Here is a 27,232-nt window from a genome sequence, read left to right on the forward strand (position 1 = left end):
ATTTGTGGTGAGTCCAATAGTGTTGATCCCCAAACAGTGGCACAGTGGAAGGAACATTGTTTAAGTGAGCATACAGAAGGGTATGCTCCAAAAGACATTTTCAATTTAGATGAGACAGGCCTTTTTTTCAATACACTTCCCCATAAGACTTTAGAGTTTAGAGGTGAATCTTGCCATGGTGGAAAGCATAGCAAAGCTCGTTTAACAGTATTGTTTGGCGCTAATGCTAATGGTAGTGAAAAGTTGAGGCCATTTGTCATTGGAAAATCCAAAAATCCCAGATGTTTTAAAAATATCAAGACATATCCCACAACTTATGCCACTAATACCAAAGCTTGGATGACGTCACATTTATTTCAGGAACAAATGCAGGCTCTAGATGCCAAGATGGGTGGACAAAACCGAAAAATTGTAGTATTTTTAGACCAATGCCCAGCCCACCCAAAAAATATGAATTTGAGGAATATAAAACTGGTGTTCTTCCCACCAAATTGTACCAGCCAATTACAGCCATTAGATTTAGGGATAATCCATGTATTCAAATCCAACTACCGCAGGATTCTAGTGAGAAAAGCAATTAATCTTATAGATAGTGGGAGGGACCCTAAGAACTTCAAAGTATCTGTTTTAGATGCACTACACTACGTAGCACGAGCATGGAAAGAAGTTGATGAGGGCACAATTGCAAATTGTTTTAAAAAAGCAGGATTTAGTTTTTCAGAAGACTGCAACTTTGAACAGGACTATGAAGAATCATTAGAAGAAGGGAGAGGTGGTAATATAGCATTGGGAGCCGATGATCAGTTGTCATTATTTGGAGATGAAATAAGTTTTTCAGACTTTGTGGGAGTGGATGAGATGTTATCAACATGTAAGTCACTTACTATTGATGAAGCTATTGACGTGCATGACAGTGATGAGACAGCAAGTGAGGAGGATGATGATGATACAGAAATGCCAAAAGAAAGCACAATCAATGCTATGTCTGCTGTCAGTGCACTGAGGCAACATTTATCAACTGTTGCAGGAAATGAGAAAGAATTAGAGCTGTTGGACGTAATAGAAAAAAAGAGTAGAAATAATTTGCACTAATAAAATGACTAAGCAAACAAAGATAATGGAATATTTCCAGAAGAAGGCTAGTTAAAAGAACATATTGTAATGGTGCTTCTTTTTTCATCACTTAATTCACCCCAGAATGTTTAATAAATTCTGTGATATATATTTAATTGCTTTAAATTTTGAGAAGACTTAGGAGAGTTTAAGTTGATACATATTGTTTTTAATTAAATGTTAAATGGATTTTAAGTCAAATATTTTTGTTTAGTTTGTCCAAAGGTTAAAATATTTTTACTTTAGAAGATTCTTTTATGTTTATGGAGCTAATGGAAAATGTTTATCCGTATTTATCAGTATTTACTTATTTATCGTCCTGTGTTAAAGGATCTCTTTCAGAAGACTGATGTTTTGTATGATCTACCTCACTGAGAATTCAGTACTAATAAAGAATTTTTTGTTATCATAATTTAAGGTTTTGTACTTACTATTCATTTAGAACATGATTCATATGAAAAATAGAACATTTAACTATATATAAGGGGTTATTTTTCATTAAATTGTGCCTAACCTCGATTTTACACTTTCCCGCGATTTACACTTTTTTCCCTTGTCCCCCTCAAAAGTGTAAAAGAGGGGTTTTACTGTATATAGGATAAATCACGGGAGATAGACGCCGTAATCATGGAATCGTCTTCGGGAAATCTATGAAAAATTGCGATTTTTATTCACATGGTATAGTTTTTCAATGTAGCGCTCATTTTCTTGATTTTAAATGTGAAAAGAGTTCAGGAAGGCGATCCTATGAGAACTACCGATATTAATTGTAATTATGACGACTTTTTCAATGATTGCCATAACCCCGACAGCTATATTATATTACTGCATAACAATGAAAACCAGCTATTCTCACTGAGACAGGTCGTTGCTTTGAAAAATCTCCACATTAAAATTCCACAGTAACCCAAATTCACTAAATGGCTCGAAATGAGGTAAGATGTTGCTCAAAGAACAAAAGAAGGAGAAGTACGATTGCCAACCAGATAAACTTAACATTCCCATAAATATGCAATTTATCGACCCATGCCCCAGTTACCCCGGAGCACGTTACCTTTTTAATTGCATGTAATTGTATTTCCTACAAAACCATCTCAAAAAATTCATGCTAATAGGATTTTTCTCTGGGATAGGTCGACATTTAGCATGAAAAAGAGCCAAAACATGTATTTCGGAAAAAGCAAGTAAAGTTCGCAAGACCAAGTAAACTTCACTCCATCTTGTTCTCGTGGTTTGCAAAAATTCACGCATACACAGTAGGGTGGGCCGAAAAAAGGTTTTTTTTCCTTTGTTGAAAGGTTGAATTTCTTGTTTTAAATAGCTCCACAGGTACGTAATTCGTCATTATGATTGATGATAATTTAAAATAATTCACCTTATTTTTACTTTTTGTGGGATTATTAACTACCATATGAAGACTTGCTAAAAACTTAAATTCAATCGAAATAAATATCATTTTAACTGCGATTTAGCCCCCAAAATGGAATTTTAGAAACGTATGCAAAAATGAGTTTTGTTGTGCGGGTGGTCTATACTACAATTTTGTTGTTAACTCATAGACATTGTTTGAACCGTATATTTTGTCAAATAAACTTCAAATTTCATTTTTATAAACTATAAACATGTATCCACTCTTTGATATTATCCATTATCCCATATTTTCATTAAATTCGTCTTCATAGCCGTTTTATTCTGAAATCAGCCTGATTTTTCACAAAATTTTAACCCTTTCGCGCCGGACCTTCGTTGAAGGAAATTCTTCCTCAATACGAGTCTCTTGAAAGTTTTCTTTACTCCTCTGTACGAAGCCTTTCCGCGTCGACTAAAGGCAGTGGGTACCTCCCTAACCTTTTTTGGACCCAACTCAGAGGGCACCGATCCCTTTCCTCTGCCTCTGTCCCAGACCCTAGAAGGATTAAAAGCCCCTTCCTAGCACGAGTTCGCGGTCAACTGGCTAAAATGTTAATGCAAAATATATGAAAATATTTGTTGCTCGCACCGATTTTTTTACATTCAAAATGAATTTTGTGTTTTGTTTCTGAGCGTGCAGAAATTTTAAACGAAGTTCTAACGTTGATTTAGATGGATTTAATGTAATTACTTGTAGTTCTATAACTCCGTTGAGATTAACGTTAGAATTTTGTTTGAAATTTCCATGTGGTCAGCAAAAAAAGATGAATTCATTTCTAGCATTGAATTTCAAAAGTACGCAACAAATATTTTTTTGGAAAACACACTGCAAATAACAGTAGTTGACCACGTGGAGAGGATAGGAAAGGGTCGACCTGAGCGGCCGAAGAAGGGACTGGGCTCGCGCTAAGGCGGATCACAAGGGGCGACCGCGTCCGTGGGTCTATTGTGTCCGCCACGGTCACTTTTTTCGACCTGTGCCGCACAGGCGCGGCATTCGTTGGTTAGGGTAAGAACATTCAGGACGCACTGGTGTGGCATTCGTAGTTGAGGAAAAAAAATCCTCGCCGCACAGGTGCGGGATTCGGCACGAAAGGGTTAAACTTTAGAGCTCGGGTGGCAGTGGTTAATATTATCCGATTTGAAAAAAAATTTGTTTGCGAGATCCTTATATCTTTTCGCAACTTTCCCGCATAGGGCAAATTTGATCAGGAAAAAAAACCTTTTTTCGGCCTACCTTAATGCACAGTCCTCATCAAGTATAGCTTACGGAGATGGAATGATTTATTGGGAGGTGTTTTTCAGGTTCTAATGCATCACTTCAAAGCATGTACAGTCCTCATCAAGAGTTTTTATTTATCACTATCCAAAACCAAACCATTAACCCAACTGCCCTGACCTGCAGAGCAACGCTCGACCGCAAAATATACCCCATCGAGCCAACTATGTACACACACACTTACACCTCTCAAAATTGACAGCTGAGGACCGTAGAGTTCTTGCAGCATCAGGTGAGACGTGCTGAGCGTTTGGCTCACATTCTTGCCAGCTGAACTCCCACCATCTTTATCCTTGATGGAGCAGTAGCCATCAATGGCAGCCTGATAATTTTTCTCCTCAAATTTCACCTGCCATAATAAAAATAAAAGTAATGATAACCAAGGAAAAGACCATCGTCCAGAAAGTCACTGAGGAATAAAACATCAGGTTCACACTCATTCCAACAGCACAACTGAATAAATAGCATAACAGAATAACATGACTTGAATAGAATAGCAAGAAAAATGTGGACAGATATGAAAGCACGTCACCCAAACTCTCCAATTGCAAGGTACATAACGTACATAAGAAACGTACATAAAACGAGGAAGAGGCAGGAGAGAATTAACATTAATCTTCACAATAAACACATTGAAAAACTTAGAAATTACGTCAGCAGACTCCCGATTATCCGGCTACGGTTTATCCGGGTTCCGGATTATCCGTACATGTTTTCACTCTCGCTCAATTCTTCTGCGATCTTTATAAAAAAATAAAACTGAACATAAAATCACCAGAATCACTCCATTATAATATGTACTAGGATACACTGCAGTCATTATTTCCCTTCGTAAAACGGAAGCAATCAGACCCAAGCTGCATTCACGGGAGCACCGTGTTCCTGTTTTCCAAGCCTCACAGAGTATGACCGCGCTCCATGATCACGGACACATGTCCCGCAGCAGTTGCAACGCGGGCAACTTGTGCGAGACGCGACTACGTGGCATGGAGCCTGACAGTGTAGTTTCCGACGTCACGCAATGGTTTTGAAGCATTTGTGCAAACCACTTTTCAGTATCCGTTATCACACAGCCACGGATGTGTGGTTTTCGAAACCAGGCCTTACATGGAGCATTAATTATACGAGTAAAAGCATATTGTCGCCGATAAAAAGACCGCGAACTGGCGAAGAAAGCTTTCAATGAGTCCGGGAAGCACTCTTAAATAACAGAATAACTGCATAAATAATAATATATTGTTTGTTTTACGTAAATTATGAACATTGCAAGACATTTGAGAGAAAGTTTGGATAATCCGCGTTTTTCGATGATTCGTGTCGTATCTCCCCATCATTAGTCCGGATAATCGGGAGTGTATTGTACTTCTTCTATAATATGAAACAAGCACTCTCCATAAGTCCATAAAGAAATATAATGACAAATGCTCACCACTGCATGGTAAACAGCGAGTGTAAAAATAGCAGGAGAGGAGGAGAGTGGATGATGGAGGAAACAGCTGTATGGAATGTTTTCTACATCTTCCTTCATCAAAAATGTATGGACACCTTACAGTCAAATACCTGATTGAAACTGATGGTGCAATAGCAGCTATACAAGACAGGCTTATCAGCGCAAAAAATCATAGAAAATTTATAATGAAGGATATAATCGCATAACAAAATGTGAAACAAAATGTGAAACGCGTTATGCACACTGAAATTTTTTCAGGTACAAAAAGGTCACTCCTTCAAAATATTTTTCATTCTTTCCTACTCGTCAGCTTCATAATACGATCCTCTGAACATATGAAACCTCCCAAGATATTGCCGATGTGATCATCTTTTTTGACAATGAGTCAGTCAGTGTTTGCAGTTTTTTATACATCGATACACAAGGTGAGACTGAGCAATAGCCGTTTATCTGTAGATATTCCTTAAACTATCTTACTACTAATGCTAAAATTCAGGCAATTGGTGCATTTTTACTTGCTTATAAAGGTACCAAACGAGCCATACTAGGAAGGAATCTGAGTGAGCCCAGATGAGAGGTTGAGCTAACATGGATTGCCACAGTTATACCGTATAAGCGTGTGTAAGAGGCGCACCCCTATTTTGAGCATCAAAGCTATGAAGAAAAAAAATTTTGCAACATTTTTTAATACTATCCCGCGGTGTTGCAGACGTATATTCGATAACTGTCGAAATTCCAGTACGCCTGGAATTTCGACAGTTATCGAATTTTCCTCTTTCAATATTAATTGAAAGAGGAAATTTTGATAACTGCGGCGGTAATAGTGGCATAAGAGAGAGTAGAAAGAGTTTCGATCCTCTCTTAGCATACGCCGTTGCTCTAAGATGCTTGTCCTATTCACGAACAATTTTGTTTAAATGCTCTCGCAGGATTACTGCAATAGAATTGCAGCCGTGAAAATTTTAAGGCAATACACGACAGGCACATAGCATGAACCTTCCCAAGAGCTTGGACAACAATCGGGGCAATCTCAGCGCCATAGGATAATAACCACGTCGTAAATTTAACGGAACCACACTCGGCCCTCCATCAGCCAATGCCTCTGCCGTTTTTCTTCCTTTCCGAGACCCCACAGGAAAATAGGTAAACATCAAGTTACAGGGGAACAATGGAAACGTGTTTCATCCCTACCCCATCTCACTAACTGACCTTGATCGATCTCCCAGTTTATGGAAGCCAAATGCTAGGTGAGTCATCTACTGAGCCCGAAGATATCTCGATAGCTTTCAATAATTGAATGACACTCACGAGGTTGAAAAAAAGAAAGAGATCTAACGCGATGCATATCTGACAGAATTTAAGTTTTTTAAGCTCTAATTGTTTGACACAAAGATTTATAGTTACAACAAGGCTACTAATATTCAAAATAGTCCCAACAGGACAATTTCGGAAGAAACAAGCGTAGCATAAGCGCATTCAAACAAGACGAGATGGACTGGAAACTTAAGGCAACGCAAACTGCGAATATCACATTGCTGCGCCTTCGCCCCTTTGCTTTGAATACAACGACGTCACATGCAAGATCGGACGTGTTCTTCCCGTGCTCCTTCGCTCATAGCCTCGTAGCTTGAAATACGGAGGGGAGGGAGCACGCGCGCTCCTTCCCCTCCGTATTTTGTTGCTTGCTTCGAAGACGGAGGGATCGCGCTCCTTCCCCTGGACCTCTCCTTCCGCGCTCCTCACTTATAAGCATTCCTGATTTCTTCCATCCACAATTTAGTCCAACAATGAACACACTCGTTTGAATTTTTTAAAGCGCAGGTTTTGATACCAATATAATTTTCAGTTGCAATAATCCTCATATTAGCGTCTGCAGATGATTTTTGAAAAATCATGTGCTCAGCGTAATGGTATGTCCTTCAACACTATGCATTTCTCTACGTTTGATAAGCGATTACTATGTGCAGTATAAATGCCGTGGGATGCCCACTCGTGGCAGTAAATTTTGCGAGCCCTCCGGAGCGAAAAACCCTGCGCGATCTTCCATGTTCACCTCTGGGGTACCGACGTGACGGCGCAATGCTTACAAGAAATTCAAACAGGAGCATTTTAAAAATACTTCACTAAGGGAGTAACTCCCCTGCCTGCCGCTTGTTTTTGACCTAGGGTTTCAGATGACTGACTCACACTGAAAACCAAGGCCACTCAGTTCCCCTTGGACTTGCGACCGGTGAAGGGGAGGGGGGGAAGATAAGAAGTTTGTGTAAGAGGCGCACCCTCATTTTCGGCTGCAATTTCTGGGAAAAAAGGTGCGCCTCTTACACGCACTTATACGGTATTTCTTTTAATTTGACTGTACAGCAAAATATACTTCTAGTGCAACAATACACCCCCGCAATACGAAGTGGGGAATGGAAGTGAATAACCGTGAATAGCTATTGCACACAACTCAATCACACATACAGACATGATTTGGAGTGAAAGAATTAAAGAATGCCATTTCAAGCTCCCAAGTATGTTTGCAAAGGCAATGCTTAATTTCAATGTTCCCCTACTCGGGTAGTCATCCCGCCACAGGGATAGAATACATTCTCCATTTTTTTTCATTTTTAGCAAGTGCCATAGCGAAGGAAACATTCATGAACAGGAAAGAGAGCATCATTACGTATGAGTAAAAAGAAAAGTCTAGCGAAGGGAGCACAGCACAATTCAGAGCCAAAGCATGGTCTACACTTGGGAAGGAGGAAAGGAAAAGACCTGAGGGATTTGGGTTCAGGGGAGAACTGAGACGATGATGCTGACGAAGATTGACCACAAAGTGCTGGACATGGGGGTGAGGAGAGAAAGCTTAAGATATGGAGGAGATGGAAGGGGTGGATGTAGGGAGTACTGAGCAGGGAGGGGATGTTGAAAACAGCGTTAGATTAGGGGACAGTGTTAGACAAGCAAGAAAGGGGAAGAAAGAGATTAGGATTAATCGCTGGAATGAAATAAAGTAGGCCTCGTAGAGAAGCGGAGAGGGAAGTCGAACTTGGGATGGGACTTGCCACGCTATTCTCATATTGATCCATGTTGTACAGTAGACTCTCGTTAATATGAACATCGTTATTACAAAGTTCTCGTTATTACGAAGCAAGTCGTTGGTCCCGACGAAAAGGCCTACCCAATCTAATGTAAAATAAAAATTAATAAGAAATCTTCATTATTTTGAAAATACGAATCTGATCCGGTCCTGGCAATTACAAAATGAACTTTATTACGAAGTTCCACTAGTAGTAGGCAACGGCATTTAGGTGGAAATAGACTACGCTACTTTATCATCATTGCACTACATTTAAATTCTCCTTGTGCATTGTGCCCAAGAGCGTCAATTATGGTACTTCATTCAGTAGGAGATATGTACTTCAGTATGCACGCAACATCAGATACTAAGCTTCATTCCTGTGGAATTATGGTGACCCACTCATTAATGCTCGCAAATTGGACGTCCAGTTAGTCCTCTTCCTACGCACATTGGATTTACGAACTTTCAGAGATATGACGTTTATAAAATTCAAGAGTGCCCAAAATTTAAAATTTGGTGCCTATGGAGTTCGCCGATGCGACACGACATGATGTACAGGAACTCGCACTTTGGGCTGAACAAAGTATCATTTAATCTGGTTTGAAGTCAGGAACTGTTCAGCGCTTCGCCCGTTCTTTCTTCCCGCACAAAGCGAATTTTTTCGGCACCGGCTACATTGCAAGCTAGATCAGTTGGTCACAATCGTGAGTTAACGCACGATTGTGATGCAGTGTTGCATTCTGCAAGATCTCTCGATGCCTTGTATAGGTTTATCAACTTACGAGCAAGGTCTCGGAACGCATCTTCTTCGTATATCGAGGACTTGTGCATAATTTAATCGCGTACATTACACACTTGACTCTGAAGATTATAAGTTTAGGAGATTGAAGAGACAAGAAATTTTGACAAAGTATGTTTTTTTTTATTCGATGATTCCTAAAAGAAACATTCATACGAACTTCGTTATTACGAACCTCTGCTTTTTCAGTCCCGTGAATGTCGTAATAACGAGAGTCTTCTGTAGTCTACATAAAATGGAATAGCTAGAATACTTTACTAGATAACCGAGTATCAGATAAAAATTTAATAAATTTGAGTCATCTAAACTATTTAATTGAGTGGCACAATAGGTATGGAGACCAGTAAAAAGGATGCACTAACCTTCTCAGCTTGCTTCACCGTTCTCGTCTCACTGATCAAAGGTGAGGCCATGGCCAGATGTTCCCTTATCTTGTCAATCATCAGCTTGGCAGAAATTTGTTTGGCTTGCTTTTTTGTGCGAGCCTTCCCTGGAAGCAAAATCATAATTCCATGACTTTTACACTCAAACATCATCATCATAACAAACATCCGTTCCACAAAACACCTCTGCACAGCAAATATACATCATGGCCCCAATCACCCTCTCATGAACCACACCTCTTCCCAAAAAGCATTTCTGTGCATAAAAATTAATTGGTGGCACACACAAGATTTTTCACCTGTTTAGAACAAAATACATAGCAAGATTTGGTCACTGACATTCCCAATTATGCCATCACAGAGCACAATGCCGAAGAGTAGCTAAAGAAATATGAAACGAACGATATGATACATTAATGCGAACAACCTTATTACCAAGTTTTCATTATTAGTACAGTCTGAACAAAGTATCAATTAATCCATCGTGAATTTAAGAACTGTTCAGCATTTCACCCATTTTTCCTTCCCCACTGATGGCAAATTTTTTTCGGCTCCAGCCACGTCGCACGAGCAGCTAGATCAGTTTGTCACCATCATGAGTCTATGCAAAATTGTATTGCAGTGTTGCATTATGCAGGTTAACCAAACTTTTCAATGCCTTGCATAGGTTAATCCATTTATGAACAAGGTCTCGGAACAGACTTTGTGCGAAATTCAGTCGTCTAATTTTAAACACTTGGCTCTTAAGCTATTCCGCAGTGCAACTATAAGTACGGGATATTAAAGAGACAAGGAATTTTGGCACAGTATGTTTCTTTGAGATGATTCCTGAAAGAATCATAATTACAAACTCCATTATTACGCACCTATGGTTATCGGTCCCACGAACTTTGTAACAAAGAAAGTCTCCTATAATTCCTTTTTCATTCCTGTGATTTGAATGGTGTTGAAGGCCATTAAAAATGCACATATCCAGGAAAAAACATTTGAATTTTTTTCATGGGAATTTTGGAAAAATTCCTCACTTTAGCTGCTGCTTGTTGCAATGTAGCTTGATTTAACTCACTCCCAATAATTGGCCAGGACATATGAGCCAAAATATTTTCTGTACAGCAAACAATGAGTTTTTATTGCCTTAGAATTAGTAAGCTATACAGCAAACACTTCCATGCAAAAAGAAATTTTTAGTCCCAAAAAGTCTGTTTTAAAGATATACTACTGTATAAGCCTGTGTAAGAGGCACACCTTTGAGGCAAGTGATTTATGGCCTGTGGCATCTTGGAAAGGAAAAAATCAGAGGCATTGGCTGATGGAGGGCCGAGTGTGGTTCCATGAAATACGGCACTGAGATTCCCCCAATTGTCGCTCAATCTCTTGGGAAGATTCAAGCTATGTGCCTGCCGTGTTTTGCCTTAAAAATTTCCACCGCTGCAATACTCCTAAGAAGGTGTTTAAACAAAATTGTTCGTTAGTAGGACAAGCATCGTAGAGCAACGATGTATGCAAAGAGAAGATAGGAACTCTTTCTAATCCCTCTAATGGGACATTGCATTCATGAAAGCAATGATTTAAAATTTCGGATTCATATTGAATTTCCTCAACAAATTTGGATCCTAAGTATAAGGTGAAGGGCATTATTCGTGGAAATTTGGATCCGAGGTATCCGATCCGACCATACCTAGTAAGCATCATAAGGTTAAGACTATAAGTGAATACCTACATATCACCGAGAGCCATACGTATCATGAAAATTAGGCTGAAAAAATGCCGCGTAAATTTTTAGTACTGAAAGAGGAAATTTTGATAACTGTCGAAAGTCCAGGCATACGTCTGCAACACAAACGATAACACAACAACGATAGGATAAAAAAATGCCGCAAATTTTTTTTTCTTCAGCTCCGACGCTCAAAATATGGGTGCGTCTCTTACATGCACTTATACAGTAACAGAATCATACTGAATAACTCAACACACTGCTGCATTTTAAGCATGCTGGAGAGCTATCAGATGTGCAAAAAATACACCTGCAGACTGCAGTTGATGACTTGACAGCTTGTCATGGCATTTTGTGCATTTGATCACAATTTTTCATTGTTTCTTGTACTCTAGGGATGCGTTCCAAATCACACATCATGTGCATCCATGTGGGCATGCATAGAGCATATTTTGAGGTTCCGGAAGCATCAACTCACATTGGCTAACATCAGAAATTCTTGATGCAGTTGATGCAAAGGCAAGAACGGGCACTGCCCATAAAATTGTGATGGTGTCTTTGGAGTTAGCATAGGATGTTTATATTGTGCTCCTAAAGTTATAGGAAAGAGTTATAGTTATTAGTTTTTGATATAATTAGTCCATCTATAATTGAAAATTTGGAATTCTATACCGATGCGTTGAAGTGAGCATGTAAGTAACTTGTTTACGCCCATTCTTAATTTCACAGGTAGCAAAGAATGCAATATACAATCTATAATTTGACTCATTGAGATGCAAGCGTGGTAGTTTTAACCAAAATTTTGCTCATATACACTAAATTGTGGAAATTTCCAACACTTAAATGTTGTATTGCAAAAATATTAGTTTACTAGGGAATGTTTAGAGGTGTGGTCAGAATTATAAATTGGCTCCAAGTTGTACGTATTAGGGAGTGGTTATAACATAATACATACAGTAAACTCTCGATTATACGAAGCAGGATTTTACGAAGTTTTCGATTATACGAAGTGATATTGCGGTCCCGGCGAAAAGCCTATGCTAAATACACGGTGCTATTCGATTATACGAAGTTTCGATTATACAAAATGTTTTGAATTTACGAACCCCGGATTGGTCCCCAGGAGCAAAAGGCATTCATTTATACGAGCTATGGCAAAATATTTGTCAACAAAACTAGTTACGCCGGCGTATGAAGCTAAAAAAATCAGCGCTTCCAACTGTGGTTCATCAAAAGTGTGAAATCGTAAATGATAGTGCAACTTAGGAGAGAAAGGGTTCGCCTAAAACCTCATGGTGGAAATTTAGGGGAAGTAGGAGTTAAGTAAAATATCGCGACTGACATAATGCCCCTATTGACGTGCCTATTCGTAAACATCGCATCGACAATACTTCATAGTTTAACATGTCAGGAAGGTCGCACGGGGTATTTCGTACACTCCTAATTAACCCTTTGCACTGCTGTGAACATATCTGGTACGTTGCTACTGTTAAAGTACTTCGAAGACTACTTGACTACCTACTTTTCGCCAAAGCACTTCGAAGGGTCCCTAATCCGGGACCCTTTCCTCGACGAGCTCACCCTCGCTGGCCCCTCTCTGCTACCCTCCGAGCCTTTCTCCCCAAAAGTGACCGCTCTGACTACATTTTGAAAATCTATCAATCAATGCCATCATCAAAAAATAATTGTTTGCATCGCACTCCTGCCAATCAGGCATTCAAGTACGTCTCTGAACCGTGTTTCTGCGATGAGAAATAACGATTTTGTTAACTTTGCTAAAATGGCCAAGTTAATAAAACTGTCATTTTTCATCACAGAAACATGGTTCAAAGTCGTACTTTATTCCCTCCACTACAATCGCAAATTGCTGGAAATCGGCCAAATTCTCTTTGATAGCGCATCATGAGGATGTTCTCGAGGTTGGTAATTGATACAACTAGCCTACTAGTAATTCTACCGCTATAATATCACGGCTATGGTTGATTCGTTACGTTATACCTTCAGGAAGATGCAGCGGATAAAATTGCGGAGGAGATCAGAGGCTTAAAAGATGATTTTGAAAAATTCTTGGAAAAAGCAGGAAGAGCACAGCGCGCAACATCAAACGATTATATTTACAGCATCAAGTTATTTATATATGTATGCATTTTACACAGTGATCATGGATGTGAGCTTGATTTACAGAGATATGTGCTTAAAGAATCCCATTGAGGTGATTGAGTATTAAGTGCAATTATTTTTTTTTCAAAGCACGTGATTTGGTAAGCCTTGATAAAAACTTGCGGTCAGAATTATAAATTGGCTCCAAATACTATTTGATACTATAAATACTGCATTGATGACACGGCAAACTCATTTTCAGTATCCTCCCAAATGCTATCTAACTATAGGCACACTCCTATCAATGATATCAAAATTAATGGGTTTCTAAAATGGTTCTCAGCTGCACTCGGGTATTTAATTTGTTTTAAGAAGCTGCATCATCAAACATTGAAGAGTACCGGTGATCACTATCTTAGTAGTGATTACTGACTTTCAATGTTTATATTGAATTTTCAAATATAATTGCTCCATGTAAAACTTTCTGATATCAGAAGGAAGTGCAAAATTCTGTCTCAAGACAGCCACTCTAAGTGTATGAACAATCTCCAATGATGCATTTCACAAAATGCTCAGTTTTGTTGTGACTTAGGTTTTCTATGGACTCGAAACAGTTCAACACGTACCTCTTTTTAAAAATGAGACTCAAAACATCCTTTTCATCTGAGAACAACAGTACATTAGCGGTTGCCACAAAACATGTTGTTGCTATTTATTCCTTAACTTAGCAACTAGGTTAAAAGTACAACACCCTCCCTCCAACTACAGTAAAACCCCGTATTTGCGTTATCGGAATTTACGTTTTCCCGCAAATTGCAAGTTTTTTTCTGGGTCCCGTCATATTTCCTATCTCTCCAATGTAAATAGAACCCTGTATTTACGCCGTGTTTTTTTCGTTTTCCCGCCATGTGCATCACGACGTGCCGACTAAAAAAAAATTTTTTGCGCACTTAAACAATTAATCGCGCATAGGGGAGACTGGGGCACAGTGGGACACGGGGCACAGTGGGACAATTGATTTATTTAAACAATTTACTCGGTCAAAGGGCAAATGCATTAAAATTAAGGAAGTCATATCACGAGGAATAATGCACAAAAATCTTATTTCCTAATCTTATGTAGCTTCGCGTAAATGTTATAAAATATGTTTTTTGCTATAATTTTCGTAACTTTCATGTTATGAATATTTATGCAATTCTCTTAATTATAGCAAGTTTCATAAGGAATGACTTGGTGAATACATTATTTAGAGACTTAGTAATATTTTTCTAAACATATTTTTCGAAAGTAACATGTTTAAAATTTTTGCTGACAAATACAAGACTTCAGGACATGCGGGGCACAGTGGGACAGCTGAAATTGGGGCACAGTGGGACAACTTGGATTGGGGCACAGTGGGACAACTCGAATTGGGGCACAGTTTGATGCCGAATTACAGCCCAGGAGCTTCGTACTATCAATATCCGTTACCTAAACGCACTCAAATTTCATATCATGCTTACTTTATAATGTTTTGGCTCCATATTGATGCTTTAGGATTTGAAGCAGTACATTTCAGTTAGTGAATGTGAGGAGAATGGCAACTAAAGAATGGCAACAGCAATGAACATGAGAAAAGTAATGCCGAAGTAAGTAATTAGTGTGAACCCCGATCGTATGCGACAATTTGTCTACATTTCCTGAATCCCACATCTGTTATATAGATGTGCTCTTTGTAAGGAACAGTTCAGTCTTGGCCAGAAGCGAGCTTGAGGTAGTGAGAAGAGAGAGTCTCATAAACATTAGTTGCTGCCACATTCCTCCTTTCTACAAGCCTGCTCTGGGAACATTCAGTGATTTGCGTGAAAGGAAGAAAAACAGGCAATAAAACTTTATTTTTGAAGAGAATTTTGAGGCAAGATTGTTTATTACGTATTATCTATTTAATTCAAATTATTTATAAATTGAATTTTTGAGATTCATAGCTTATAAAATAAAGTACCACCATAGTAAACTGTGACTTAAAACTGCAGCACGACTGCACCACAGACTGTCTCCTGCTTACGATCTTACGATCAGAAAGACATCGCTGATGTTGGTTTATTTTACGTTTTTTTGAAGCGGAATCCTTCGATTAGCCTTCGAAAACCAGAAGCAACCTCACTGGCCAGAGACGTGGGCTTCTATAGGACGGTTTTGAGTGCATTTTTTCCGATCTATCAGCTCTTTATGTCAACATGTATTTTCCGCTGGAGGTGTAATCATGATGAAAGTGGTTCCACTACCGTTCAACTCCAGGAAAAGTGATAGCCCTCAAAGGTGAAAACAAGTAGGTGAAGTTACCTCCTCTGAAAGAGACTCCTCGATGTCATTGTGCTATATTATAAAGGTTCAGGTTAATACAATTCCTCCATTTCTTGTGTTGTCTAGAGTGAAATTCCTCCAAAAAATACTGTTTAAGTGTCCCATAGGATCAGTAGGTGCCGCATGTCCTTCTGAATGGATGGCTATCAATTTATTTTTACTGTTTTAAAATATTTCATCGATCACGCAAAATTTTTTAAAGAAAACCCTGCATTGCTAGTTTTACATAACCACGAATCATATATTTCTGCCGATACTATTGAGTTAGTAAAAATGAATGGGTGGTACTTTTTACTTTGTCACCTCACTGCAATCAATTAGATAACTGTTTGTTTGGCCTATTGAAAAAATATTGAAATGACCGCAAATGGCCTATAAACCACCCAGGAGAGAGAATAACAATTTGCAACTTGGTTGAATACAGCACATAAAAAAGCATTTACATCTAATAATACATATTATTTTTACATTCGGTTCAACCAGGATATGCCCTGTTAACCCAAGTATTTTTAATGACAAAGACCTTGCCCTATAAACTGTCAAAGATCAGTTTGTTGGACCTTTAGAATTTCACTTAGAAACCGAGTAAAATCTCGAAAGCCCAGGACAACCCGGGTTGAAACTTCGTTTTAGAGAGCAGAGTTTTCCCCCCTGAGGAATAACGTCCAAAATCTAGCAGGCTAATATCTAAACATGCTAGACAAAAGAAAAGATAGGAGATACCTACGGACACACCAGTTAAAAAGAGACTGGAAAATATCATCAATAATAAATAAAATAATATCATCAAAGGAAAGAGAGAAAAAACAGCCTGGTCATAAGAAAATGTTGAAAAATGAGCGATAAAATGTCAAGAAAATTTAACATTTTCACATTAAAGAACTAAAAAAAGATTGGAAATGGAAGATATAGCTACAGTTTCAGAATAAAGTGACTAAATTTACCACCAAGGACAGTTGGCAGAACTTCAGCCATTAGCGTAATTAAATGTTGATGAAAAACATTGCATGCAGTGTTTTAAAGTTTATAATTACATGACTTAATATTGTTTATCAGCACATGTATCTTGAATAAAAATTTCTTGATTAAAATGTTCGCTTGCATGTATATTTCACCTATTAATGTTAATTAATTCATTTGTACCCTCAATTAATTTAAACTTTGTATTTTATTGAGTAATGCAAGCCTGTCCCACTCTGCCCCGTGCACTGTCCCACTCTGCCCCAGCCTGGGGCAGAGTGGGACACTTTTCAACAAAGAAGAAACTTGAGTATTTCAACTATTTTAAGTTAGCTGCATTACTTGCGAATTTTTTAATAAGTTGAGGAATATACTCTTTAAGCAATGGCACCAAAATCTTCCATTTTCCAATAATTCTGTGGGAAATAAAAATGAAATGCTAAAACTGTCCCACTCCCAGTGAGAAATGGGTGGTGGAATCCACGTGGAACCCACGTGGAATCCACGTTGAGTGGTGGATATTTGGTGGTGGTGGATATTGAGTGGTTGGACCCACGTGGAATCCACGTTGATTTCAAGTGGATTTGTGGTGATTAGCATAAAATGTTAAACAGAATTTCTAATTTGTGGAACTTAACTCTCTGGTGACATTGCGTCATTTATCTTCCTGAAACCACGCTAGTTATGTGAAAATGTATCGCACATTCTATTTTTATATAATTCGTGGAAAGGCAGCCATGAGAGCACATGAAAAATCGTAGACACACATATAGAAGGTTTAGATATAGAGTGGTTGAGGTTTTAATGGTTTTAGGACAGCACCTACTGCTGTTTTAATTTTTCCACCAAATTTCCACGTGGATTCCACGTTGATTCCACGACCAAAAACACGTGGTATCCACGTTAAATCTCCACGTGGGTTCCACGTGGATTCCACCACCCATTTCTCACTGGGCTGTGCCCCAGTCTCCCCTATCAGCCCTTAAAAACTGTCTTTTGGCTTCCTTTCGCGCATTTTTATTTAGAAATCCAAGAGAGAGAGACGTAATGAGAACTATTTTCGGGAAGAATTTGAATGTGGCGGGACAGAACGCCACCAACGTCGGAAAGTTGAACTACGTCATCTCGTTTTCTGTCAGCGGCGAAAAGATTCACGATATGAAAGTAGGTGTTTTGAGCAATCAAGCTGTGTATTAATTATAATGCAAGAACTCCTGAAGGAATGTTGACAATAATCATGTAGTCGATAATATGATACGAGAGTTTGAAAGGAAACCAGACGTGATAAACTATAAAACTTGGCCGACAACTGGGATCATTTGCGCTGACTTCATTCAACAGTTGCGTAGCAATTATAGGTTAATTAAATACTTAAAAAAAAACTTATTAAAACTTGAATTATCCCATTCAAATAGCAGTGTATCGCAAACTATTGTAACTTTCAAAAATTATGAAGTCCCATGACTGTTTGTACTATATGCATTTGATCGCCGAGGGGTAGTTCAGATACTCGTGTGTTGCCGAGTTACCCTCAATTCGAATGGGAAATAGAATTGATCCGGCTTGAAAATAGAAATTCGAGGTGAAAAACGGACATTTTTAATTGACGAGAAAATGAAAATTTTAGAGATAGTTGATTCCCACACCGGAACCCGCATCGATTCAAACGCTGGCGAAGCAACTCGAATGTTGAGACTGGCAATCCGATCGGATTTCCAGTCTCAACATTCAATACCGTGGTGAAAAATCGTGATGCCATTGTAAAATATGCAAACCAGTGCGGACATTTATCAAAAAAGAGAATATATGTGAAGAATTCCAGGTAAGAATAAATGGAACGAATTCTAAAAGAGTAGTTTTTAGGTGCAAGATCATCAAATGTCCCTGCAAATGGTGTCATCTAAAGGCCTGTTTACATAGCCCGTTAACCCGTACAAGTTAATGTCTAAATTATGAACACGAAAATGCACCGTGCATTCACCCAACTTGTGCGTATGCATGAACAGAAAATAGAACCTGTTCAAATTTGGTTCATGCATTCATAGTCGGATTTAGGGGCAGGGGACGTGCCCCCCCAGATGCTTAAAAAAATAGACAAAATTTGAATACGGTTATCATAGGAGGATCTATGGGAGGGGGGGCACGTGCCCCCCCAGACACTTAAAAAATATGCAAGATTTTTAATACGGTCCGGTTATCATTGCGTTCGTTTTGTATAACGTGGTATCATTGCGCCTCCAGAACAAAATCACGGCATTGCTTGTGCCCCCCAGAAAGAAATCTTGGATCCGCCCCTGATGGTCATCATTACGTTCGCTTTGTTTAGTATATTACTCAAGGAGGCTCAATCATTTAATTCAATAAGAATAACTTTGATATAAAAATAAAGAGAATTTTGTAAAGTCATTGTTATATCTTGTTTTTAATCTCAATTAAGACAAGATCTTTTGCCTGTCAGGCCCTCTGTGCCCCTCCCAGAAAAAAATCCTGCATCTGCCCCTGCCTACATTCGTACATGTCCCGTTCCGGTCCACAAAAATCATTCATGCAAGCAGAAATTAACACGTACGTTCTAATGTATTGTGTAAACAGGCCCAAAGGCCCTTGAGAAAAGGTATTTCCCAACAAGATTGGGAATCGAAGATTCCACGGCATCTATAATGGTTGGTTGGATAGATTCAAAAATAGGTACAGTCTTGTATATAAGATGGTGAGTGGTGAAAGCAAAGATGTTAACATAGAGACAGCAACTCAGTGGAAAGAATCTGAATATATTAGAGTTCTGAAAGGTTACAGCCCAAAAGATGTTTTCAGTGCAGACAAAACAGGATTATTTATTAATTTTTGCTGCCAGCAAAAACACTGTGCTTCAGAGGGAAACAATGTTATGGCATAATGCCTAGTGAACAATTAAAAAATTAACATTTCCAAAGCCAACATATGAATAAAAGTGAAAATTCTCTATTTCCCACTATTTGCATTTTCCCGCAATTTACACTTTTTTTCTTGGGTCCCTAGAAAAGTGTAAATAAGGGGTTTTACTGTAGTTGCTTCCATCAGCTACAAGATTCTGTTGATTAATGCAGTTCCCACGCTTGAAATTGTAAAGCCCCTTTGGTAAAACATATGCTACCATATATATTATGTTGACTTGTATTCAGCAATTATTTTTCCTACGGCAACAGTGCTTCTAACAAAATCGTGTCTAACCTCTGTGCTTTGACCTTTCCTTGATGTATCCAAAATTTGCATTTTTTACTCCAGACTTGTCATAATTTCGTTAATGCACCACATCACTACCAAGTATTTTAATGCAGTTCTTTCCAACGATTCCTTGTATAACTCTGGAGACTGTAACACTATTTTTTGCTCCAGCTGCCAAACTTACATACCTACTCGCCTTCTATTGCATACATGGCTACACATCACTGCTCTTTGTTTTCCCAGGCTACTGCTCCATTAGCTAACTTAAGTTTATCCAGTGCAGGATACTCCATTCATAGTATGGCATTCCGTTAATAGTATGGCATTTTGCAATGTGGTAGGTTGCCATGATATTTTTTATTTATGTTTTTTCAAACAGTTTGTTTTGCTAATTTTTGTTGGAATTTGATATAAAGTGTATGGTGTGTTGTGTGTTTCTCCTAATTAAAACTGTTCACAATTTGGACTAAAGGACTGTAATAATACATATTTATCAGGTTATGGAAGCCCAGGAACCCTTTGGTCAACATTGGAAATTCTGAATTGGAAATTGAAGGCTGATGATGAATCATGACTACTCATATAGAAACTAGGTCCCTGTGACGTCACGTGGAGTGGCATCATATGGGCGCCAATCTGGCCTTTTTGAAATGAGGTTAAAATTGACAATTGCCATTCGTCAAAACTGGGATTTCTAAAACCAAATACTTTGTATATTACGAATACACTAATGGTGGGTAACGAATCGCAATCAATGCCTTTTGTTTTCTTTGACAAAGGAAACTACCCTATTTCATGATATACCGATAAAAATGTCTTTCATTGTGTAGAAACATTTTTATTGACAATAAGAGACCCATAAGCGTGCACGGTGACGTGAAACTGTCGTTAGGGAGTGCAAAATCCACCTCAACGCAACTGAAGCATTTGAGGGTGGAACACAAGTCAGTATGTGATGAGAAAGTGACAAAATTCAGGGGAAACTTATGTGAGGAATATCAAAATTAAGTCAAAGGTTTCTTTCAAAAGTTTCTGAAGATTGAACCTATTTTCATTTCCAAACGCAAGCATAACGGTTTACGTCCTGAGCGTGTAAAAATTTTATCATTTTTAAAAATGATCTGAAAGCTTATAAAAATGATTTTTTATCGGTAAAAATATTTAAATGTGTATGTAAATCTAAATAGCATTCCTTTGATTGTATGTACCCAGAAGAAACTTGAATAACTACTTCGTTTCATAGCAGACAATTGAAAATGCATTTGGATCCGAAAATATCCCGAGATCCGGGTCCTAAAAAAATCCTGGATTTCGCCAGCCTCAGAATCATGCGTGGCACATGAATGACAGTTGTTTATTTTCCTTCTTGAAAAATGATTAACCTACTTTTTCATTCATTGAGCTCCAACAATCATGAAGATGAATTCTCCTGACGTTGACATACACTCATTTTGCAGCAGTAAGAATCAGCATTTTCTTTCAAATACTGTTCTTCAGATGCCGTTTCTGCAAGTGAAAGCACTCTTTTCCAATCAAGGGTTCATATATTTTTTTGAAAATCCACGAGCGAAATAGCCAGTTGTTTCAAGTGCAGACAGTGCTAGTTTTTCCCAAATTACTCCCATTCTCCACACTTATAAGATTAGCTGCGACTACTAACACTAAATTAAACAGTTCAAATTCACAATCGGTTACTATTTACAGTAACTTGCCGTTGTGGGATAACTCCTTTCGGAGGATTTGATTATTACCAATAAGTTCATGTCCGTGGTCATGAAAATGATATGGAATTTGCGACAGGTGCTCATTGAAAAATATCGAGGTGCAAAATACTGATGTTCTAGTTTTATTGTAAAAATATTGTGCCATTTTTCTTCCATTTACAGGTTGTCTCATCCAGATTACTTTCACAACTTCTACCTTCACAATTTACAGAGGAAGAACTTTTTCAAATGTTCTGAATCTTTTTTAATAACTTTTAATCATACATGTTATGAATTTGAACGGGTTATTCTAATCACTTGTCCCTTCACACAACGATTCATCATTTCCACTGATGCCAACGTACGTTCCGAACAAAATACCGTATAAACGCGTGTAAGAGGCGCACCTTTTTTCCCAGACATTGCAGCCAAAAATGGGGGTGCGCCTCTTACACAAACTTCTTATCTTCCCCCCCTCCCCTTCCCCGGTCCCAAGTCCAAGGGGAACTGAGTGGCCTTGGTTTTTAGCATGAGTCAGTCATCCGAAACCCTGGGTCAAAAACAAGCAGCAGGTAGGGGAGTTTCTCCCATAGTGACGTATTTTTAAAATGCTCCTGTTTGAATTTCTAGTAAGCATCGCGCCGTCATGTTGGTATCCCAGAGGTGAACATTGAAAAGATCGCGCGGGGTGATTCGCTCCGGAGCGCACGCTAAATTTACTGCCACGAGTGGGCATACCGCGGCATTTATACTGCATATAGTAATCGCTTATCAAACGTAGAGAAACGCGTAGTTTTGAAGGACATACCTGGTTAATAGTCAACATCTGTCTTGCCGAGAAATTTCCATTGCGCTGAGCACCTGATTTTTCAAAAATTATCTTCAGACGCTAATATGAGGATTTTTGCAACTGAAAATTATATTGGTGTCAAAACCTGCGGTTTAAAAAATTCGAACGAGTGTGTTCATTGTTGGATTAGCGCTGAAGGAGAGGTCGAGGGGAAGGAGCGCGCACCCTCCCCTCCATATTTCAAGCTACGAGGCTACGAGCGAAGGAGCAAGGGAAGAACACGTTCGATCTTGCATGTGACGTCGTTGCCTTTAAAGCGAAGAGGCGAAGGCGCAGTAATGTGATATACGCAGTTTGCGTTGCCTGAAGTTTCCAGTCCGTCTCGTCTCCTTTGAATGCGCTTATGCTACGCTTGTTTCTTCCGAAATTGTGCTGTTAGGACTAAGTTGAATATTAGTAGCCTTGTTTTAGCTATAAATCTTTGTGTCAATCAATTAGAGCTCAAAAAACTTAAATGCTGTCAGATATACGTCGCGTTAGGTCTAATTCTTTTTAGAACCTCGTGCGTGTCATACAATTGCTGAAAGATATCGAGATATATTTTCGAGCTCAGTTGGTGACTCACCTAGCATTTGACCTCCAGAAACTCGGAGAATTGAACCTGGTAGACCGAAAAAGGTCAGTTGGTGAGATGGGGTAGGGATGAAATGCGTTTCCATTGACTGTAACTTGATAATTTCCTATTTTCCTGTGGAGTTCAGGAAAGGAAAAAAGTCCCCTTGCACACACACCGATTTTGGATGGCCGGTAAAAAATATCGGCCGATATTTTACCGGCGAAGCCATGCTTGCACACACGCCGGATTTTAACCGGTCAAACGATAAGTTGCTATGTTTTTGAGCCGGCGACGGCGATCCACAGTGACAATGGCCGGCAGCTAACCGGCATTTAGCCGGTGCCGGCGCGTGTTCGGTACGTGTGCAAGCTCCAATGCTCTCCCATTGTTCACTATTGGAATGTGGACGGCCGATATTTTACCGGCCGTCCAAAATCGGTCTGTGTGCAAGGGGCCTTAAATATATGAGGTGGTTATTATCCTAAGGCGCTGAGATTGCCCCGATTGTTGTCCAATCTCTTGGGAATGTTCATGCTATCTGCCTGTCGCGTTTTGCCTTAAAATTTTCCACGGCTGCAATTCTATTGCAATACTCCTGTGAGAGCTTTTAAACAAAATTGTTTATGAGTAGGACAAGCAACGTAGAGCGATGGCGTATGCGAAGAGAGGATCGGAACTTTTTCTACTCCCTCTTATGCCACTATTACCGCCGCAGTTATCAAAATTTCCTCTTTCAAACAGTACTGAAAGAGGAAATTTCGATAACTGTCGAAATTCCAGGCATACGTCTGCAACACCGCACGATAGGATAAAAAAATGCCGCAATTTTTTTTCTTTATAGCTTCGATCCTCAAAATAGGGGTGCGCCTCTTACACGTGTGCGCCTCTTACACACGCTTATAAGGTAATATCATGAGTTGCAGTGTTTACAAATAGGTAACAGATTTATTCACCATTAATGTCATTCATCCAGAATGCATTCTGTCCCAAGCATTTGTAAGTTGCCGTGACTCTCTCATCATTGTCATCATCCATCAGAGAAGGATAGGAAGAGTTGCACAGAAAATAAGTCGGGAAATTTCGGGAAAACTAACGCTTTATTCTCACTTCATTAACAGACCCACGTCGACTGAATGCTGTGCCATTGTCTCCCTCTCGTCAGTGTCGTAGACATTTATTTCAATCATTTTACATCCATGCTACATGAACTCAATCACTGAATCATGAAAGAAGACATCTTGGAAAGAAAAATAACATAATGAATAAAATCAAAGGACCCAAAATAAAAAGAAAGACAAGCCATTAACAACTACTTGACTCCATTTCAACATAGTGTGCGGCAATTCGCTGCTAGTTCTTCTGAGGTATGATAGATAGCATCCAGTACGCACTAGTTTTTTTATACGTACACCATTTAGTAAAATTTTCATTGATCTTTCAAAATTTCATGAATCTTGTTTTTGCTAATTTTTTCTGTTATCCGGCCTTAAGACTCCCTGACATCCCTTATGTTCGATTCAAGTCAAGTTCATTTCAAATCCCTTGAAAATGCATCATAGATTGTCATCATGATGATGACAATAAACAATGGCTACTCACCCTGCTCCCTTAGCGTAAGCACCTGGCAGAGAATGACAAATGTTTTCGAATGCGCAGGACCAGACTCAGCCACCAGTTGGTACTCTGGTTCTTTGAGGTTCTGTTGAGCACACAGCTCTGCCAGCGCACCAACAGAATTCTCCGTCACCTGCTCAGCATACGGGGAGACAGCCACAGACGCAGCGTCATCCTTATCAAGTGCCCTGCAACACATGCACACCCATCACCACAAAGAACATATCAAAACAGTAATTCAATCCAGCTTGTGGAACTTTTCAATCACGACAGTTCAATGATACGATATGATGACTCTTCTTTCTTGCTTGACAACAAATTGCTTTCCACAACCCTTGCAGAACAATCAGACAAAACCTTCCTGCAAAACCTACCTCAAAAACTACGCATATATGGTTTAAGCGAATTAGGCTGGGAACCGCTTGAGACTTGGAGGCTGCACGCACTAGGCTTAGTTTGCTTGAACAATTGAGAATGGATATCTTTAAGAGTGACACAGAGAACATAATATTAGAGCCACACTATATTTCTAGGTCCGATAGAAGCGATAAATTAAGAGAGATGTTTTGCCGAATGGATAGATATGGGAATTCGTTTTTTCCCCGAACCATAAAGGACTTCAATAAATGCTAGTTCCATCTTCGTTAGAGCACTTCATTTTTTATGTGTATATGGCTGGTGTCCTAACACCCCCTGCCACACGTCTTTCAGGCGGCTTGCAGGGTATTATGTAGATGTAGAAGTATCCTGGGAGTAGCCACGGAGATAACTTTACAGGAGTCACTTGCAAAGCACAAATTGTACGAAAAATTCACAGAGAAAAAAATCATTTGCCTTGACCGGGATTTGAACCTGGATGCCCCAATCTCTGGTCAAATGCTTTAGCCAACTAAGCCACCGAGGCATCATCCCTCCCACTGGATATTTGCGGACACTACCGCACAAGGTGTGGACACTACCACCTTGTCCAGTTATGTCCACAAATATCCATAGGGATTAGGGATGTGTGAGTACTCGAAAATTCGAGTCGAGTAGTTGGTACTTAACTCAAGTGATTCGAGTGGCATTACGAATGTTGAGTCGAGTCGAGTAGTTTCGGTTACAGTGTTGTCGATGCCAGTAAGTTCAAAAATCTGCCGACAGGAAGCGCTATCATGAAGCATTATCACAATGGTGCAAATGCTTTTACTCAGGGCTGTTTCTGGCAGTTCGGCTACATATACATATAAATATTAATTAAATTCACCACATATTACCATAGGTTAATTCATTCCCATATTGCTTATGGAACTTTTCAAGACTCTTTAATTTTCATTCATTTCCTAATACAGACGCAATTACCATCAACATTCCTCATAATCTTTCACTTTTTACATCAAGCTAAGCATTCAGGACAGAAAATTCACAAAGGGATTTGAAAATTAGAATATGTTGTCGCATATATATTATCATATTGCCAGATCCAGAGATGACCAAACTCGACTCGACTCGATACTCCTGAGTAGTTTTCAACTCGAGTCGAGATCAACAAGCACTCCTTGCACATCGCTAATAGGGACGAATGATGCCTCGGTAGCTTTACAGGCTAAAGTGCTCAAACGGAAATAGGGGGGGGATCCAGGTTTGTCTGTGGATTTCTCCCACTACACATATTTCCCACCCTTAAGGGTGCCTTCATAGCTCGGTGTTGCATACTTGGGGGCAGAGCTAACTCATCGCAGCAAGTTGGAGCCCATCACAGTTCTGCGTTGCGAAAACAAATGAAAGGCAAAATGCATTGGCTCCTAAAAATCGGCATGGGAGCATATCATCTTATGATTTCGAGCAAAACACACTATACATATTGTGACGAAAAGCCTCGTCACGGCGCATTCTGCGTCCATCTCTTCTCCCCGATTCATATTGGCGCGCGGCAACAGCGAGTGATGAGCGACCTTCTTTTCTTTTTCCTGTGTTGTCTGCTAGAATTTAGCATGTCTTTTGTTTTGTAAAGGGTATATAAGGCCCGGTATTGTGGGATGTAAGGTCGATTCCTGAGAAAGCGGCAGTTGATCCGCTAGAGAAGACGGAGGTCAGCTGTGACAGTGCCAAGGTGGGGCGACAAGACGGGGCTGCGGCAGACGAGAGAAAGCGGCATTTCGGAGGTCGGGCAACGCGACCAGGGGAAGGGCGTGCGGAGAGAGAAGCGTGGAGTACAGCGAGACACGAGAAAAGTGTCCTTGCTTTTTCGTCAGGACATCACGACATCGTCCAAGGATTTACGGGAGCGTTCCGTCACATCTGGCGCCCGACAACGCGGGGCCCGACCACGAGGGGACTCGCATTTAATTTTAATGTTCGTTTTTGATGCCACGAGGTTGGCACGTTTTGATCACACGGCGTGTTGGGCGCGTTCCGTCACATCTGGCGCCCAACAACGCGGGGCGCGATCACGAGGGGATTTGCATTTAAATTTTAATGTTCGTTTTCGATGCCACTGTATTGGCACATTTTGATCATTCGGCGCTCGCGTCAGCTATTAGTGCATTTCACCCATATGAATGCGCGTGACCACGAGCGAACTCGTGATTATTATGTAATTGGGTTCAGGTTAGTCGACCATTTGTTAGTTATAGTGTCACGCCATTGGCAATCCATTCTCAAGTTTGAATCCGATTGTGTGTTTTTCTTGTACCATTGCGTTGTTGGTT

At 39.5% G+C, this 27,232-nt stretch overlaps 1 protein-coding gene and 1 long non-coding RNA gene across 2 annotated transcripts in view; both read right to left on the reverse strand.

Annotated features, from left to right (window-relative positions):
- Window positions 1-27,232, reverse strand: part of LOC124165432 (RISC-loading complex subunit tarbp2-like) — a 55,471-nt gene that overhangs the window by 17,497 nt on the left and 10,742 nt on the right. The window contains exons 4-6 of the mRNA XM_046542841.1: window positions 24,528-24,730; window positions 9,478-9,605; window positions 3,987-4,151 (exon numbers count right to left, since the gene is read on the reverse strand). Of these exons, the coding sequence (XP_046398797.1) occupies window positions 3,987-4,151; window positions 9,478-9,605; window positions 24,528-24,730 (496 nt within the window). The remainder of the gene's footprint in view (window positions 1-3,986; window positions 4,152-9,477; window positions 9,606-24,527; window positions 24,731-27,232) is intronic.
- On the reverse strand, window positions 10,026-14,048 carry LOC124165433. Its single transcript, XR_006866228.1, has 3 exons — window positions 13,939-14,048; window positions 11,523-11,803; window positions 10,026-10,603 (listed from the first exon to the last, which is right to left on the reverse strand). It is a non-coding gene; the product is annotated as an uncharacterized LOC124165433 (long non-coding RNA).

The sequence above is a fragment of the Ischnura elegans genome, chromosome 9, assembly GCF_921293095.1.
Source record: "Ischnura elegans chromosome 9, ioIscEleg1.1, whole genome shotgun sequence".
In the NCBI taxonomy this organism is placed as follows: Eukaryota; Metazoa; Arthropoda; class Insecta; order Odonata; family Coenagrionidae; genus Ischnura; species Ischnura elegans.